This window comes from Hemiscyllium ocellatum, chromosome 8, assembly GCF_020745735.1.
Source record: "Hemiscyllium ocellatum isolate sHemOce1 chromosome 8, sHemOce1.pat.X.cur, whole genome shotgun sequence".
Taxonomy (NCBI): domain Eukaryota; kingdom Metazoa; phylum Chordata; class Chondrichthyes; order Orectolobiformes; family Hemiscylliidae; genus Hemiscyllium; species Hemiscyllium ocellatum.
Window position 1 is genome coordinate 69444260 of NC_083408.1, and position 15832 is coordinate 69460091.

Sequence of the window (15832 nt, forward strand, 5' to 3'; positions counted from 1 at the left end):
ATGACTTACAAAGTTCAGGTAGATGATACAGTCCTGAACAAGCACTTGGATCACCTGAAAGCTGTTACCAGGCAAATAAGACAGGAGCAAAACATACTTGGTCTCTCAGAACAGCCAGATGGCCTGGCAGAAACCATAGGTTCCCATCCTCTGTCTAGTGTCGAGGAAATCTCAGAGTCCAAGATGGATGGAGCCTCAAAACCATTACGGCCAGAAGAAGAGGAAGAGACTTTCTGATACCCTCCAGACGCAAGATGCAAGCTACTGTCCAATACACATTGCCAGTGTCTGAGTCCGAGTCAGAAAAAAACCCAGTCCCCGGGTGTAAATGTCACAAGAAAAGCTATAAATGAAAGACCAGGCCTCCATCCTCGCACTTGGGGTGGATGGGGAGGTGGATTGGTGGGAGGAGGTGGTGGAAGGATGTATTGATTGGGACCAGGTAGATTAGATTAATTATGAGGTTCCTGATTGGGGTTGTTAACCCGGGTCAATTAAGAAAGCCTTGGCTGACCAATATGACCAGGAGAAAGGGGGTATGAGGGTGGAGTGTGGGGAGGCGGAATGTGGGGAGGGTAGGCAGTGGTGGGGTCTCACCAGACAAGTAACAACACAGAATACAGGGAAGGTGACATGTTTGGCGTCATGAGCAAGGTCAAAAATTCAACCGTTACTTATGTATACTCAGCCCGCTATTGAACCCAAAATTTCAGCCCATGCGAAGAGGCCTTGTAGACTTTCCATTGGGAGTCATCTATGAATGACTACTGATGCTGGAAACCAGATTCTGGATTAGTGGTGCTGGAAGAGCACAGCAGTTCAGGAAGCATCCAAAGTGCAGCAAAATCGACATTTCGGGCAAAAGCCCTTCATCAGGAATAAAGGCAGTGAGCCTGAAGTGTGGAGAGATAAGCTAGAGGAGGGTGGGGGTGGGGAGAAAGTAGCACAGAGTTGCAAATGTGGCTATGGTACCGAGTTTGTTTCACGTCATGGTTGAAGAGCTTCAGGGCAGAGGAAATGACCAGGGAGTTGCAGTGGGAGAGGGACTCCCTGAGATTCTTGTAGAGAGAGGAGGAGCACCACTGATCCAGAATCTGGTTTCCAGCATCTGCAGTCATTGTTTTTACCTTGTTGATTTTAACCCTACTGCGAATCCTCTTGCAAGGATGCCTGCCTTGAAGAAGTTTTCCTCCTCTCTCTACAAGAATCTCAGGGAGTCCCTCTCCCACTGCAACTCCCTGGTCATTTCCTCTGCCCTGAAGCTCTTCAACCATGGCGTGAAACAAACTCGGTACCACATCCACATTTGCTTCTCTATGCTACTTTCTCCCCACCCCCACCCTCTCCTAGCTTATCTCTCCACGCTTCAGGCTCTCTGCCAATATTCCTGATAAAGGGCTTTTGCCCGAAATGTCGATTTCACTGCTCTTTGGATGCTGCCTGAACTGCTGTGCTCTTCCAGCACCACTGATCCAGAATCATCTATGAATGTCAAGGGATAGTGACGAGCGCTGTATTATCTGTGAGGGACTATTTGTCTTATGCATTGAGGTATTAGATTGTCACTGTTTAAATTTCCAATAAACGTTTTTAGTCTCTTAAAAAAAAGACCAGGAGATGACAATCTCCTCAGTTGAGGACTGACTCCAAGCTGACTGGCCATAGCCATCAGTAAATAAATGAGGACCTGGCTTCTGTGCAATAATTTCAGGGAGCATCCTTTTACTTCACCAATGTATTATTCATACTCTTCCTCTCAACCATCTTTCTGGATTTTTTTGCAAAATAAATTTGTTTGTATCAGATATAGGACAGTTTTGTGCAAAGTCAATATTCACTCAGAACCTAAATGGAAACTGGCTGAACCCATGTCTAACAAGAGCTTAAAGTTAGCAGAGCAGGTAATTTCCATATGTGTTGGTCAGATTTGAACAAGAATCCCAATAGTAAAAATATGTCACGTCTGGTTTCCAAATTTATGCTTTGTTGTGTCAGAATTTTACATTCCATTTGAAGATGAGAGATGTGAATGAGTCTTAAATGTAAACAAAGGCAATTACAATGGTATGTAAACAGAGTTGCCTTAAATTGAATGAGAACAAAGCATCAAAGATAAGACAGCAAAGAAGCAGTGGCATACATTTAGGGAGATATTTTGTGATTCAAAATATAGATAATTCCATTCAGAAAAGAGGACTCTGGGAGAAAGGTTCATCATCTGTGACTAAGTAATATAAGTTAAGGATGACATCCAATTGAAAGCAAAGATGTGCAATACTGTGAAGATTGGGAAACTTTAAGAAATTTACAAAGAGTGACAACATAAGGAAGAGATTACAAAATGAAAGAAAGCTGGCCAGAAAAATAAGAATAGGGAGGTAAAACATTTTCAATCTTATAAAAAGAAGAATAGTAAATTTGTGTTGGTACCTTCAAGGTTAAGTTGAGGGAATTAATAAAGGGAAATGTTTAAATGGCAGAAAATTTGAGCACAAATTTTATTCTGTTTTCACAATCTGACACCAAATGTAGAATAGTGAAAAAAGCAGAGAGGGACTGTGTGAGAATTGCAATCACTTGAGAAACAAAGTGTTGGGTAACCTAAATGCAATAAGCTCCCTGGAGCTGATGGTCTACAGCCTGGGATATTAAAAGCAATGGCTACAGAGATAATAGTGACCTTGATAGTCATCTTTCAAAACTCTCCAGATTCAAGAAAAGTTTCAGTGGATTCAAAAACTGCAAAATTAACAGTTTTATTCAAAAAAATGAAGGAGACAGGAAGGAGGAAAATGTAGGCCAGTAAGCTCAACATCTGCCATTGGGAAAATATGGCAATCCATCATTGAGGTAGTAATATCAGAATAATTGGAAAATCATAATATATCAGGGCAGACTCAATATAGATTTGTGAAATGAAAATCACATTTGACATATTAGAGATTTTCGAGGATGTAAAGAGAAATCCGTAGGTAGGATGTTTTTGGATTTCCAAACACATTCAGTAAAGTGTCACATAAAAGGTTTGTGCAGAAGGTAAGCAAGTATAGAGGGTTAATTAACTGGAAACAGAGATGGGATCGCTGAACCTTCATGTTGCAAACTGTAACAAATGGAGTGCCACAGGAAACAGTGTTAGTATCTCAATTATTTATGATTTGTATTAATGATGTGGGTAAAGTGACTGAATGTATTACAGATAAATGGGAAAACAAGTTGTGAAGAGGATACGTTGTGACTGCAAAGGGGTACAGAATTGAATTGAATTAACTTTATTGTCATATGGTACTCACAAGAGTTCAGTGAAAAGTTTATAAGCCGCCAATTAAAGTGCCATCTTAGGTACAATGGTACCGAGCTATAATTCTTTATTACAGAATAGAGAAATGCAGAAAACAATGTTACATTACAGCTGTACGCAGTGTGACCATAGGTCAGAAAAAGCAAGACACAAAGTTAATAAGACAAACATCACAGTCGCTCTCCAAAGGCACTCTGCAGCAGCCCAGTGCAGGGGCTTCCACATGGTCTGACTGCTGGCTGCCACCAGACTCTGTGCTGGGCCATTAGCCCACTCTACACTGGGCTGCAGGTCACCAGCATTATCGCTCTGATCCCAGCAACACGCTCCAGTCACTGGCATCTCCAGCCTCCTCGCTCCGGTCACTGGAATCTCCAACATCCCCACTCCGGTCACTGGCATCTCCAACATCCCCGCTCCGGCCATTGGAATCTCCAGTATCCCCGCTCCGGTCACTGGCATCTCCAGTATCCCCGCTCCGGTCACTGGCATCTCCAACATCCCCGCTCCGGTCACTGGCATCTCCAACATCCCTGCTCCGGCCATTGGAATCTCCAGTATCCCCGCTCCGGTCACTGGCATCTCCAGTATCCCCGCTCCGGTCACTGGCATCTCCAACATCCCCGCTCCGGTCACTGGCATCTCCAACATCCCCGCTCCGGCCACTGGAATCTCCACTATCTCCGGTCCGGCCACTGGCATCTCCAGCATCCCCGCTCCGGTCACTGGCATCTCCAGCATCCCCGCTCCGGTCACTGGAATCTCCAGCCTCCCCACTCTGGTCACTGGCATCTCCAACATCCCCGCTTCAGCCACTGGAATCTCCAGCCTCCCCACTCTGGTCACTGGAATCTCCAGTATCCCCGCTCTGGTCAATGTTGTCTCCGCCGACTGCAAACCCCACTTCCGAGGCTGGGAATTGGAGGCTGGAGCCAGGTGTCTGAGGCTGAGAGATGGGAGCGAGGGGAGGTAAGTGAGGGGAGGAAAGCGAGGGGAGGTAAGCGAGGGAAGGTAAGTGAGGGGAGGTAAGCGAGGGGAGGTAAGCGAGGGGAGGTAAGCGAGGGGAGGAAAGCGAGGGGAGGAAAGCGAGGGGAGGTAAGCGAGGGGAGGAAAGCGAGGGGAGGGAAAAAAGAAGGGAAGTAAGAAAACGAATGGGCAGAGCGAAGTAGTTCCAGCTTGAGCATCTTACTCTGTGCTGCCACGTTACCGGATATGATCGGTTAACTGAGTATGGGTAGATGGAGAGTGGTACGTGGAAATGTGAAGTTGTCTACTTTGGCAGGAAGAATTGAAAAGGAGAATATTATTTAAATAGTGAAATGCTGCAGAATTCTGAAGCATAGAGGGATTGGATATGTTTATACAGGAATCTAAAAAGTGAGCCGGTACAGCAAGTATCCATAAGGCAAATGGAATGCTGGCTTTTATTGCAAGATGACGGAATGTAGAGGTAAGGAGGTCTTGCAACTGCTATTGGCAATACTACACCTGAAGGAATGAGTTTCTTTTGGTATCCTTACTAAAGAAAGGAAATTCTTGCTGTGGAACCATTTCAGAAAGGATTCATTGGGATGTGTCAGAGGCAATACAGCTGTGGTACCAGAAACCCTCATTGGTATCTGTAATTAACTGACAGCTACGAATTACACCTGAGAGATATCTTTTGGAGATGTCAACCACTTAATCTCTTCATGACTGCCCTGTACAGCAGCAACCTCACAATATTAATGGGGACTCATATAATCACAAGGTGGTTCATCCTCCAGCAAAGGGCAGCACAACATTCATTCGCTTGCAGCACTGGAGCCTTCCCTAGGCCCTGACCTCACAACTCCCCCTCTCCAGGCTGCTTTCATCAGTCAGCATGTTATTTCTGGCAAGAACTTCTCTCCACAGCAGCTTTAGGGGACATCACTAAAATGTAGCACTGCTTTTTGTCTGCTATCAGACATCCCTAGAGCTAGGTGACAATGCTGAACAGAGGTTGATTGATTCTCCTTGAAGGTTTAATATGACATCCAAAAGTCATAAGCCACTGGAGGAAGATCCCAACAGCTTTCAGAGCATCCTTACCAATAACATTGGTGTTGTTCTGTACCTATATCTGCCTCTGAGTGGAAGTCCCTCCTGCTTTTATGTCCACCTCCACTCTTAGAGTCAAAATAAAATATTTTTTGTTAAGTCCTGACACACCGTCCAGTTCCACAATTTTCAGTGCCCATTGCCCCAGACCTTCAAACCACAGTTAACGGGAAGTATTGCTCTGTATGTTAAAAGGACTCTAAAGCTTTGTGTGTTCATTTTTAAACCTGGTAAAAAGCACACATTGCTACAGCATTTGAATGTTCTGTTTTACATGTCAGTCCAAAACTTGCACTTTAAGGCTATAGTTGCTGCACCATGGGATGAGGAGGATAAATGGATTTATCAGACAGACTGCCTGAGAAAATTAGTCAACATCTATGAGTTTGATTTCTCAAAGTGTTTGGATCACTAACCAAATAGTTTCATTGCGTTACAAGTGTGTTTGGATTGATATCTCAAATGGGTAATAATTTAACAAATGAGAAATCACAGAACATTTTTGAAATAACAGATCTCTCTCTGCACTAAAACTAATGTCCAAAAGGCATGATGCAACTGTCTCATTTTCCAGCTTCTGGTGTACTCCTAAGTTAATCATTCAGAGTTTAGCCACTACTTTTGATTTTAAAAACCCAACCTTTAAAAAACATTTTTTCTGACATGTCCACATGATCATTAAATTGGAGGTCCATGAATTGGAACGTGCTATAAGCCAACACATTTCACACTGCATGCATTTGATGAGGCCATGATATTACATTAGGACTAAATCTGGAAGGGTGGACAAATTCCTCTCTTTTCATCCCTGAGGCTGATATAACAGTTTTAAGTTTTTAAACAGATGTGTTTTCTTCCCAATTCAATATACATTGAACATGTGTTCAAGCTATGAAGAACAGGTTAGAGACATCTCCTTCAGTTAATCACAATTAAAGATTAGTTTATTGTAAACTTACTCAAGTTAAGTATAAATTTTATTCAAGGCTAAAAACCCATACACTAACATGCAAGCAAACTGAATGAGGGGAGGCCAAATTGAACAAATAATTCCAGTTCTTCAGTTAGTGAATTATATTCAAAGTTTGTGCGAAGATTTGTAGCTCGGGTGCTTGTTGTTGTGGTTCTGTTCGCCGAGCTGGAAGTTTTTGTTGCATCATCAGTGCTTTGGAGCCTCCTGTGAAGCGCTTCTTTGATGTTTCTTCCGGCATTTATAGTGGTCTGTCCTTGCCGCTTCTGGTTGTCAGTTTCAGCTGTCTGCTGTAGTGGTTGGTATATTGGGTCCAGATCGATGTGTTTGTCGATGGAGTTTGTGGATGAATGCCATGCCTCTAGGAATTCCCTGGCTGTTTTCTGTCTGGCTTGCCCTATGATAGTACTGTTGTCCCAGTCGAATTCATGTTGCTTGTTGTCTGCGTGTGTGGCTACTAGGGATAGCTGGTTGTGTCGTTTCGTGGCTAGTTGATGTTCATGTATGCGGATTGTTAGCTGTCTTCCTTTCTGTCCTATATGGTGTTTTGTGCAGTCCTTGCATGGTATTTTGTACACTACATTAGTTTTGCTCATGTTGGGTATCGGGTCCTTCATTCTAGTAAGTTGTTGTCTGAGCGTGGCTGTTGGTTTGTGTACCGTTATGAGTCCTAAGGGTCGCAGTAGTCTGGCTGTCAGTTCTGAAACGCTCCTGATGTATGGTAGTGTGGCTAGTCCTTTTGGTTGTGGCATGTCCTCGTTCCGTGGTCTATCTCTTAGGCATCTGTTGATGAAGTTGCGCGGGTATCCGTTTTGGCGAATACCTTGTATAGGTGTTCCTCTTCTTCTTTTTGCAGTTCTGGTGTACTGCAGTGTGTTGTGGCCCTTTTGAATAGTGTCCTGATGCAGCTTCGTTTGTGTGTGTTGGGGTAGTTACTTTCATAGTTTAGGACTTGGTCTGTGTGTGTTGCTTTCCTGTGTACCCTTGTGGTGAATTCTCCGTTCGGTGTTCTCTGTACTATCACGTCTAGGAATGGGAGTTGGCTGTCCTTTTCTTCTTCTCTCGTGAATCGGATTCCTGTGAGTGTGGCGTTGATGACCGGTGTGTTTTTCTATTTCTGTGTAACTACCCCAACACACACAAACGAAGCTGCATCAGGACACTATTCAAAAGGGCCACAATACACTGCAAGTACACCAGAACTGCAAAAAGAAGAAGAGGAACACCTATACAAGGTATTCGCCAAAAACGGATACCCGCGCAACTTCATCAACAGATGCCTAAGAGAAAGACCACGGAACGAGGACATGCCACAACCAAAAGGACTAGCTACACTACCATACATCAGGAGCGTTTCAGAACTGACAGCAAGACTACTGCGACCCTTAGGACTCATAACGGCACACAAACCAACAGCCACGCTCAGACAACAACTTACTAGAATGAAGGACCCGATACCCAACATGAGCAAAACTAATGTAGTGTACAAAATACCATGCAAGGACTGCACAAAACACTATATAGGACAGACAGGAAGACAGCTAACAATCCGCATACATGAACATCAACTAGCCACGAAACGACACGACCAGTTATCCCAGTAGCCATACGGGCAGACAACAAGCAACATGAATTCGACTGGGACAACAGTACTATCATAGGGCAAGCCAGACAGAAAACAGCCAGGGAATTCCTAGAGGCATGGCATTCATCCACAAACTCCATCAACAAACACATCGACCTGGACCCAATATACCAACCACTACAGCGGACAGCTGAAACTGACAACCAGAAGCGGCAAGGACAGACCACTATAAATGCCGGAAGGAACATCAAAGAAGCGCTTCGCAGGAGGCTCCAAAGCACTGATGATGTCGCCTAGCCAGGGGACGAAACGTTTGCAACAAAAACTTCCAGCTTGGCGAACAGAACCACAATAGTGAATTATAAGTGAGCTGGTTTGGTTGTTCATCTGAATGTAGTTGGATGGAGCAGATTTCCATATTCGAAAGATTCCAGCTTTCAGTCAGTTTTCAACCAGAATTGATCATTTTTGCAGATCCAAATGCATCAGTTTCAAAAGGAAAGGGAAGGAATCATTTTGCTTTATGTTATAGGATGTTACTGTCTTCTGCAGCAAAACAAACCCACAAGCTTTTGATCATGGTTTCATCAGGGGGGGGGAGGTAAAGATATGTGAATACTGACCATAGGCTGACTTTGGGGCAAACCATGTTTTAACAAGAGTTCAGTGTTAGAGTTCCTCTGTTATCATTTAATATAGATGGGAAAGCATAGCTTAGTTCAATCCTCTTCTGTACATGGCGAGTTCCGGATTGAAGTCTTTGTTCCAGAAATACCTGCAGTTGAGGAGTTTCTTCATCCAGAGACATTTGAAAGTCTCACTGTCAGCTATTCATTCCAAAATATGCACTTTAATATTTTCATTTTCTCCTTATTATGTGTGAGATGTGAGCATTTCTGGCTAGACCAGCACTTATTACCCATCCCTAGTTGCCCTTGAGAAGGTGGTGGTGAACTGCCTTCTTGAACTGCTGCAGTTCACCTGCTGTGGATAGACCCAAAATGTCATTAGGGAGGGAATTCCAGGATTTTGACCTCGTAACAGCGAAGAAACGGTGATATGTTTCCATGTCAGGATGTTAGGTGGTGAGGGGAATTGGCAGTTAGTGATATATTCCTTGGGATGTAAGGGAGGGTGGAGGAGGTAAAGAGTGTATAATTGGTTTGTACAAGAGTGAAATAAAGATGTAGCTCCTTATTAACATAAGTTAAAGAAAACTTAGAAGTTATTTTTCAGGTGGCAACCATTGGCATTCCCTTTAAGAATCACTGGTTTAAAAAATCACACGCATGCTCATATGCTGCTATTATTCACTCTTAAATTTCATAAAATGTCTATGACAGAATGTTGGACTCCCATTTGCAATTACCGTGAACCTAACTTTCAAACATACCTTCTGGATATCTATAGAGGAACTCTAACAATACTGCGGGTGGCACAGTACTCTGTTGAATGAGCAAATGCCACCAGATTGCATCCTTAGGTGGCTGCATCTTTAGGTGGCCATTTTGTAAAAGAAACTGATCCAGTTTCCAAGCCAAGATGTCTAATTGGTAAAAATAGTGTACTATTCAACTATAAAAACCAGGTCCGTGGTCATCGGTTTATATTGATTCCTATATATCAACTAGGGTAGCAGTAAGGAGCTACTTTGAACCTCTGCACCAAAGAAGCAAAAGTCAGCTTTACCTCCTCGTGACTAGCCAGGAATCCTTGCAGGAATTAAATCTGTATGGATGTTGAGTGAGGACAAGAACTGTATCATCTTTGTTGCTACCTTTCAATGTCAAGATCATGACCAACATTTTGCCATCAATGGAGAACAGCTGCAGTAAGGAAACAATATACAGCTGCTGTTATGTAGCTACTGCCAGGAGAACTGTTGCCATGGACTGCCATGCTCATTTGACTAGTGCCATCCTCATCTATCCACTGCAGCTTGTCTGTATTAATCTTTAACATCACTGGTCCACTACATCACTACACCTAGGTCAATCCCTCTCTCTGCTGCCTCCGCATTTCCATTTAGGTGCCTAAACTGGAGAAAATTAGGATGGATTTCAGTCCAGACAGGAACAACCTTCTGCTTATTGTACTCATATCAGCATCAACTTTTCTCAGCTCAAATATAGAAAAGACTATTCTTTATTTTGTCTCAGCAATGTACTTTGTTTTGAAATTAAGAAAAGCTTCATACCATAACGTGAGGAATCTTTCTGCATTGTTTTACAGCTCTTGTTCAATTTTGGTCAGTTTATATTGAGAATTTCTGAATTAATTTCAGCCAGGAGGGCCTTTCATTCAATTGGGAATTGAGATCTTAAAATCAGTCATTATTCTCCTACGTATGGTGCTAGCAAGTCCATCGCTATCTTTATACTGACCAGTTCATTTCAGGCACATTCGATTGTAAATTTGTGAAAATTAGATCCGAACTTATTCAGTGTGTTTGGACATATTTTTCAACTTTTTTTTAGATTATAAAATATTGTTGGAGAAAAATACTGGTGACATTCTGTCATTAAATACCTAGGAACATGAATCAAGAGATCAGTTAAGTCATAAAGACTAGCTCCTGAGCAGGTAAAATTATCTTTTTTTGGTCACATTGGTCCTTTCCCGTTTGATATTTTTCTTGCAATAAATAACTCTGAGGATGGTTTAGTGGTGTGCATGAAATAAATTCAACTGACAAAACTGTAATTAATTGATATTTGATTAACCATATTGTGGTCAAGCTATAGGCAGTACCAATCCTTCAGCAATAATTCATCTCTAAAGTATGAACCATCAACACTCTTGCGCTCCTTTCACTAAGGTTACATCAAGATAATTTATCCACATATTTAGAAAATCACTCATCTAAGGAGTTTTAATGTTGATTGAAATTAGCATTGCTGAATTTGTTCCAAAACGCTATGGTGCTTTATTGAACTAACAAGGGAACAAACCCTATAAACAACTACATGGTAATAAAACCTCTTAAACATGAAAGAATTCCAATGTTTTATGAGGGGAAGTGACACTTGGGTAAAAATGTTCTTTTGAATTCCTTATTGTTGATTCTGAACAGAACGATGAAACACAAGATTTACAACATTTCTTTTAAGTAGTTAAGGTCATAGAGAGGAAAGGGGCATACAGTACTAGATTCATAAAAATGAATCACAGAAAACATTTGGGATGAGCTAATGGCTTCTCAACAATCTGGGTCAGATCTGAACCTCTGAAATGTTTACTTCTTCCTCCAGCTCAATAGTAAAGTGAAAATTTGGCTCATCTTCAAGTTTCCATTTTCCAATTGGAAAACAGATCTACACAATTATGACCCAAGCAAAGGTCAGGTTAGACTTGGTTTGACCAAACAGTTCTATGGTGTCTGCAAACCTGAAATACCAGTTGCTTTTCAAACACTTAGTTTTCAAATCAGCCTTTGTGGTGTGTAGATTTGGTGATTCAGTTTTTAAAATCTAATTTAAAGCTTGGAATTACATTGTATAGAAACTTTATTTTCCCCAAATTTTTAATTTTGGATTATTATTTGTTTAAATTCTTGTTTTTACCATTCATTAGGTAGTTTTTACTCCATATGCTTATATAAACTAAATTCTGTTGTTTCTTTAAACAGTTATAATTTCAGTGCACAGCTGGTATGTGACAGATGTTGGACAAAGAAATACAGCTGTTTTTTTCAAACAGGAAATAGTAGACGTTTGTGCAACGACTATGAAGTTCCTGCCTGAACTTTAATTACTGAAGTGAAGGAATTAATTAAAGTGTTTATATTTGGATGTTATAGAAAATATCATTGGCAGAGCAACAAGTTGAATTTCCTTTTACAATGGTGGGGGCGGTGGGGGGGGGGGGGGGGGGGAGAGGGGGAAGGGGAAATGAAAATATATACACTCATCAAGATGAAGGATGACAGTGCCGGGGAATGGAACATTTGTAAACATTCACAGAGTTCCCCAGCCTCCAATATGCATAAAAGGTGTTAAAGTCTCAGATCAGAGGAGAATACCTCCTGCACATTTATTTTTCCACACTCAGATTCTTCATGTCCCAGAGAAGGATGGCCAAATTAATTAATCCCAAATAATAGTGAAGTTGAAAGGATTTTTGTGTTGTAGACTCCCATCCACTGGGACTTGGATTGTCCAAATACATTTCACTTTTGACCTTCATCTGACTACAAAAGGAAAAATCCTATTTCCCATCTATTTGAGTTGGGTTTAAGCCGAGAAATGAAGATCTACTCTGATAAGTATCCAGCTTTCATGTCTTTTTCTGACAACTTATTTTTGAAATTCATTAATGAATTACTATTTTCAATCATAATGTGTAGCTGAAGTGCTAAAGAATTAAAAGGGGGGATCTTGAACAGCAAAAATTGATTAACTCACATTTAATGCAATACATCATCATCATAAAGAAATTGTGTGCCTCTGGACAGATTAAACCACTGATCAACAATGGCTTCCACAACTCCTAACAGGAGTTGCTTGCTATTTTGCCTGTGCATGCAGCAAGTGTTGTCCTGTTCTAACAGTGACTAGCTATACAGGAGTAGCCATTGGTAAGAATTGCGAGTAGCGTTAAAGCCATCCTCAGTTTTCACTGTTCATTGGTTCGTGAATTTAAAAGGAGTTTTGGTTATACCATTGGCTTAGTTGATAAGGCTACTGGACTGGATGAGATGCATCTGAGGATATTGAAGGAAGGGAGTGTAAATTGCAGACGTATTTACAATAATTTTTCAATCTTCCCTAGATTGAAGGGTAGTGCCAGTGACTGGAGAATTGCACACATTACTCCCTTATTCAAAAAAGGTTGTAACAATCAGTCGAGCTAATACACACCAGTCTGTTTAATTTCAGTGCTGGGTAAACTAAAACGTTGGCTGATTTGAATGAGTCAGAATGGAGTTTTTAAGGGAAGATTGTGTCTAATTACTTGCTGGAGTTTTTCAATGATGAGGGTAAGGCTGTTGATGTATTGTACAAGGACTTCCAAAAGATACTCAATGTAGAGCCACATAGCAAGCCTGAGAGGAAAGCTATGTCATGGAATAAAAGGGACAGTAGCAACATGGATATTAATTGGCTTACAGATAACAAACAGAGAGTAACAGTTCTGAAGCAGGGTCATTGGACCCAAAATGTTAACTCTTCTTTCTCTCCACTGATGCTGCTAGTCCTGTGAGCTTTTCCAGCAATTTCTAATTTTGTTTCTGATTTTCAGCATCTGAAGTTCTTTGTGTTTTTTTTTGCTTTCCATGGTATCTTTCCACCTGGAAGAAGGTTTGTGCTGGAGTTCTTCCCTTAACTTGGTGTGCAGGGGATAATTTCAAAATTTGTGAAGACACTTAACTAGGAAGAGTTGTAAACTGTGACAAGGACAGAGTAAGATTTCAAAATAACATTTACACATTGTTGGAGAGGGTGGATAGGTGAGAGATGATGTTCAATGTGGAGAAATGTGAATTGAAACATTTTGGTAGAAAATGTGGAATCAGTATAACATAAAGGGAAATATTTTGAATGATGCAGGAGCATGGTATGTAGCTAATGGTGTGTCATTAAATGTAGCAGGATAAAGTAGAGAGAGAGAGTTGTTAATAAAGCATACAATATTCTAGGATTATTTTCAAGGACACAGAGTACAAAAGTAAGGAGATTATGATGAAATATATATGTGACACTTGTTAGACCTCAGCTGGAATATTGTATATAGTTCTAGATGCCACACTGTGGGAAGGATGTGAACACATTAGAAAAAGTGTACAAGAGGTTTATGAGAATGCTTCCTGGGTGAGACACTTCATTTAGGAAGATAGCTTGGAGAATTTGGGACTATTTTCCTGGGAGAGGACAAGCTAACAGGAGAGCTGATAGAGGCTTTCAGAATTATTACGGGGTCTGTACTGAGAAGATAGCGCGAAACTGTTGTGACTCATTAAAGGATCAAAAATCAGAAGGCAAAATTTTAAAGACAATGTAAGTTGCACAAAAGCTTTCTCTCCCAGTAGGAGCTAGGGTTTGGAATGTTTTGGAAGCAGGAGGTACATTCAGTTGAGGCATTCACCAGGGCACAGGTGATTAATGACACAGAAACAATGTCCAAGTTACCAGAAGAAGGCCAGCAATTGGCACAAAATTGAAATGCTTCGGGATATGATGCTGACACAATGGACCAATCTGCTTCAGTCTGCACCGTAACACTGAGTGCCCTGCTGGATAAGATCAACTGTCCAGACCAGGCTTGCCTGACAGGTAGCCCCAGGGCCTGAATGTGACTCCCCCAAAGCTGTGAATATGTGGTCCCATCCAAGGCATGCAGAATAACACGTAAGAACATGGATTTGAAAAACATATAGCGGTGCTTGTCCCATCATAGATTTCTTTCTCCTTGCAATGCCATATGAGCCTGTCAACAACAAATACTGTGCAGGTGAATTTAGTTTCCAAAGTGTCCATTCTCACTCCACATGATGAGGTTTGTGGTACAGTTATGGTGCCCCTACCCCTGGGTCACAGAGCCTGAGTTGAAATCCTATGTACTCCTGAGGGTGTTATAACACGTTGATTAAAAATGTGCCTCTCCATGTGTATGAGGGCTATTAGGGCACATTGGTAGTGCCCCTACCTCTGAGCCAGGAGACCTGGATTCAGGTTCCGTCTGCTCCAGGGGGTGTGCAATCGACTTCAGATGGTGCAGTTTTGAGACAGCTGCTTGTCTGCTTTGACCTGCTTGTATACATTCTGTTTAAGAAGAAATCTTCTTTTCTCTGTATCTTTTCTGTTATTCTCTGTCTGGTAAGTATGTTTAACAGTTGGAATACTTTTGAATTTTGTCTGCTGTTACTCCCCATGATCTGCAAGCTATATCATTGTCTTCTTTGTTCTGCTTTTCAAACGAGACAATGGCTGCTGCTCACTGTATCGTGATTGTACTACTTATGTGTAACGCAAATGGAGTATGACAATTCTATTCACATAAACATCTCTGGGCTTATTTGCAGCAAAACAGTACAGACTAATCTCTGGACACATCCTTTGTTTTGGTACTGCAATGCAAAGTGACCACGGTTCCCCATTATTTAATTGCATCCATATACTTGACTCAACAGCGTGCTGAACTTCTTAAAGGGACATCATTCTTAAAACCAGAACAAACCAATTATCATTTCCATGGGCCATGCCGGCAACACAATAGACTCTATTTGGTAATCTACGCAGCCACAGCCCACAACTTTTCTGGTAAGGCATTCATTGTATGTAATATTTAGTTCATTGCAATCATTAGCCTCTGTTGAAGCTTGGCCCTGTGAGGTCCTCACCTGATTCCTCTGCAGTGGAACCTATATGAAACCTTACCCCCACCTCCTCACCAGCAAAGTGGCACCTACAGTGCCCTTAACATTGAATGTGACCTGCAGCCAGTCTAGTGCGAGTGCAATGTTAACAATTGGTGCAGTGGAGTTTTCTGCACTGAGCCCCTTCTCCAGTTGCCCCAAGTAATTGAAGAGTTGAGAGAGTTGAGTGAGATTCAATTGGTACCTGTGGAGGAATATTGCGGGCTGTATGAATGTCAGTCTAAATGATGATCTCCTCCTACATTTGCTGCATTAGTGAACTTCTCCTCCACCTCTCACCCTTCACATCACCACAAGTCAAATGAATGCAGGATATCCTTCTTCCAGCAACACTCCAAAGCCACATCAGAAAACCTGGCACCTTTCTGATATGTGCCATTGTCTGTCAGCCAGTGAGCTGTTCCCTTTCAGTGCAAGTGCATACATGGAAGCTACGTAACCTGCTCCAGGCAAATTGCCCCTAAACTGTGCTTGGCTCACAAATATGAAGGTTTCCATTTCGTGCCACCAAACATCTTT

General features: G+C 41.8%; 1 protein-coding gene across 1 annotated transcript in view; it reads right to left on the minus strand.

Moving 5' to 3' along the window:
• Nucleotides 1-3406: 3406 nt before the first annotated feature.
• LOC132818187 (involucrin-like) overlaps nt 3407-15832 on the minus strand; it is a 34985-nt gene continuing 22559 nt past the window's right edge. The window contains exon 2 of the mRNA XM_060828966.1: nt 3407-4247. Coding sequence (XP_060684949.1) covers nt 3407-4102 — 696 coding nt within the window. The 5' untranslated portion in view covers nt 4103-4247. The remainder of the gene's footprint in view (nt 4248-15832) is intronic.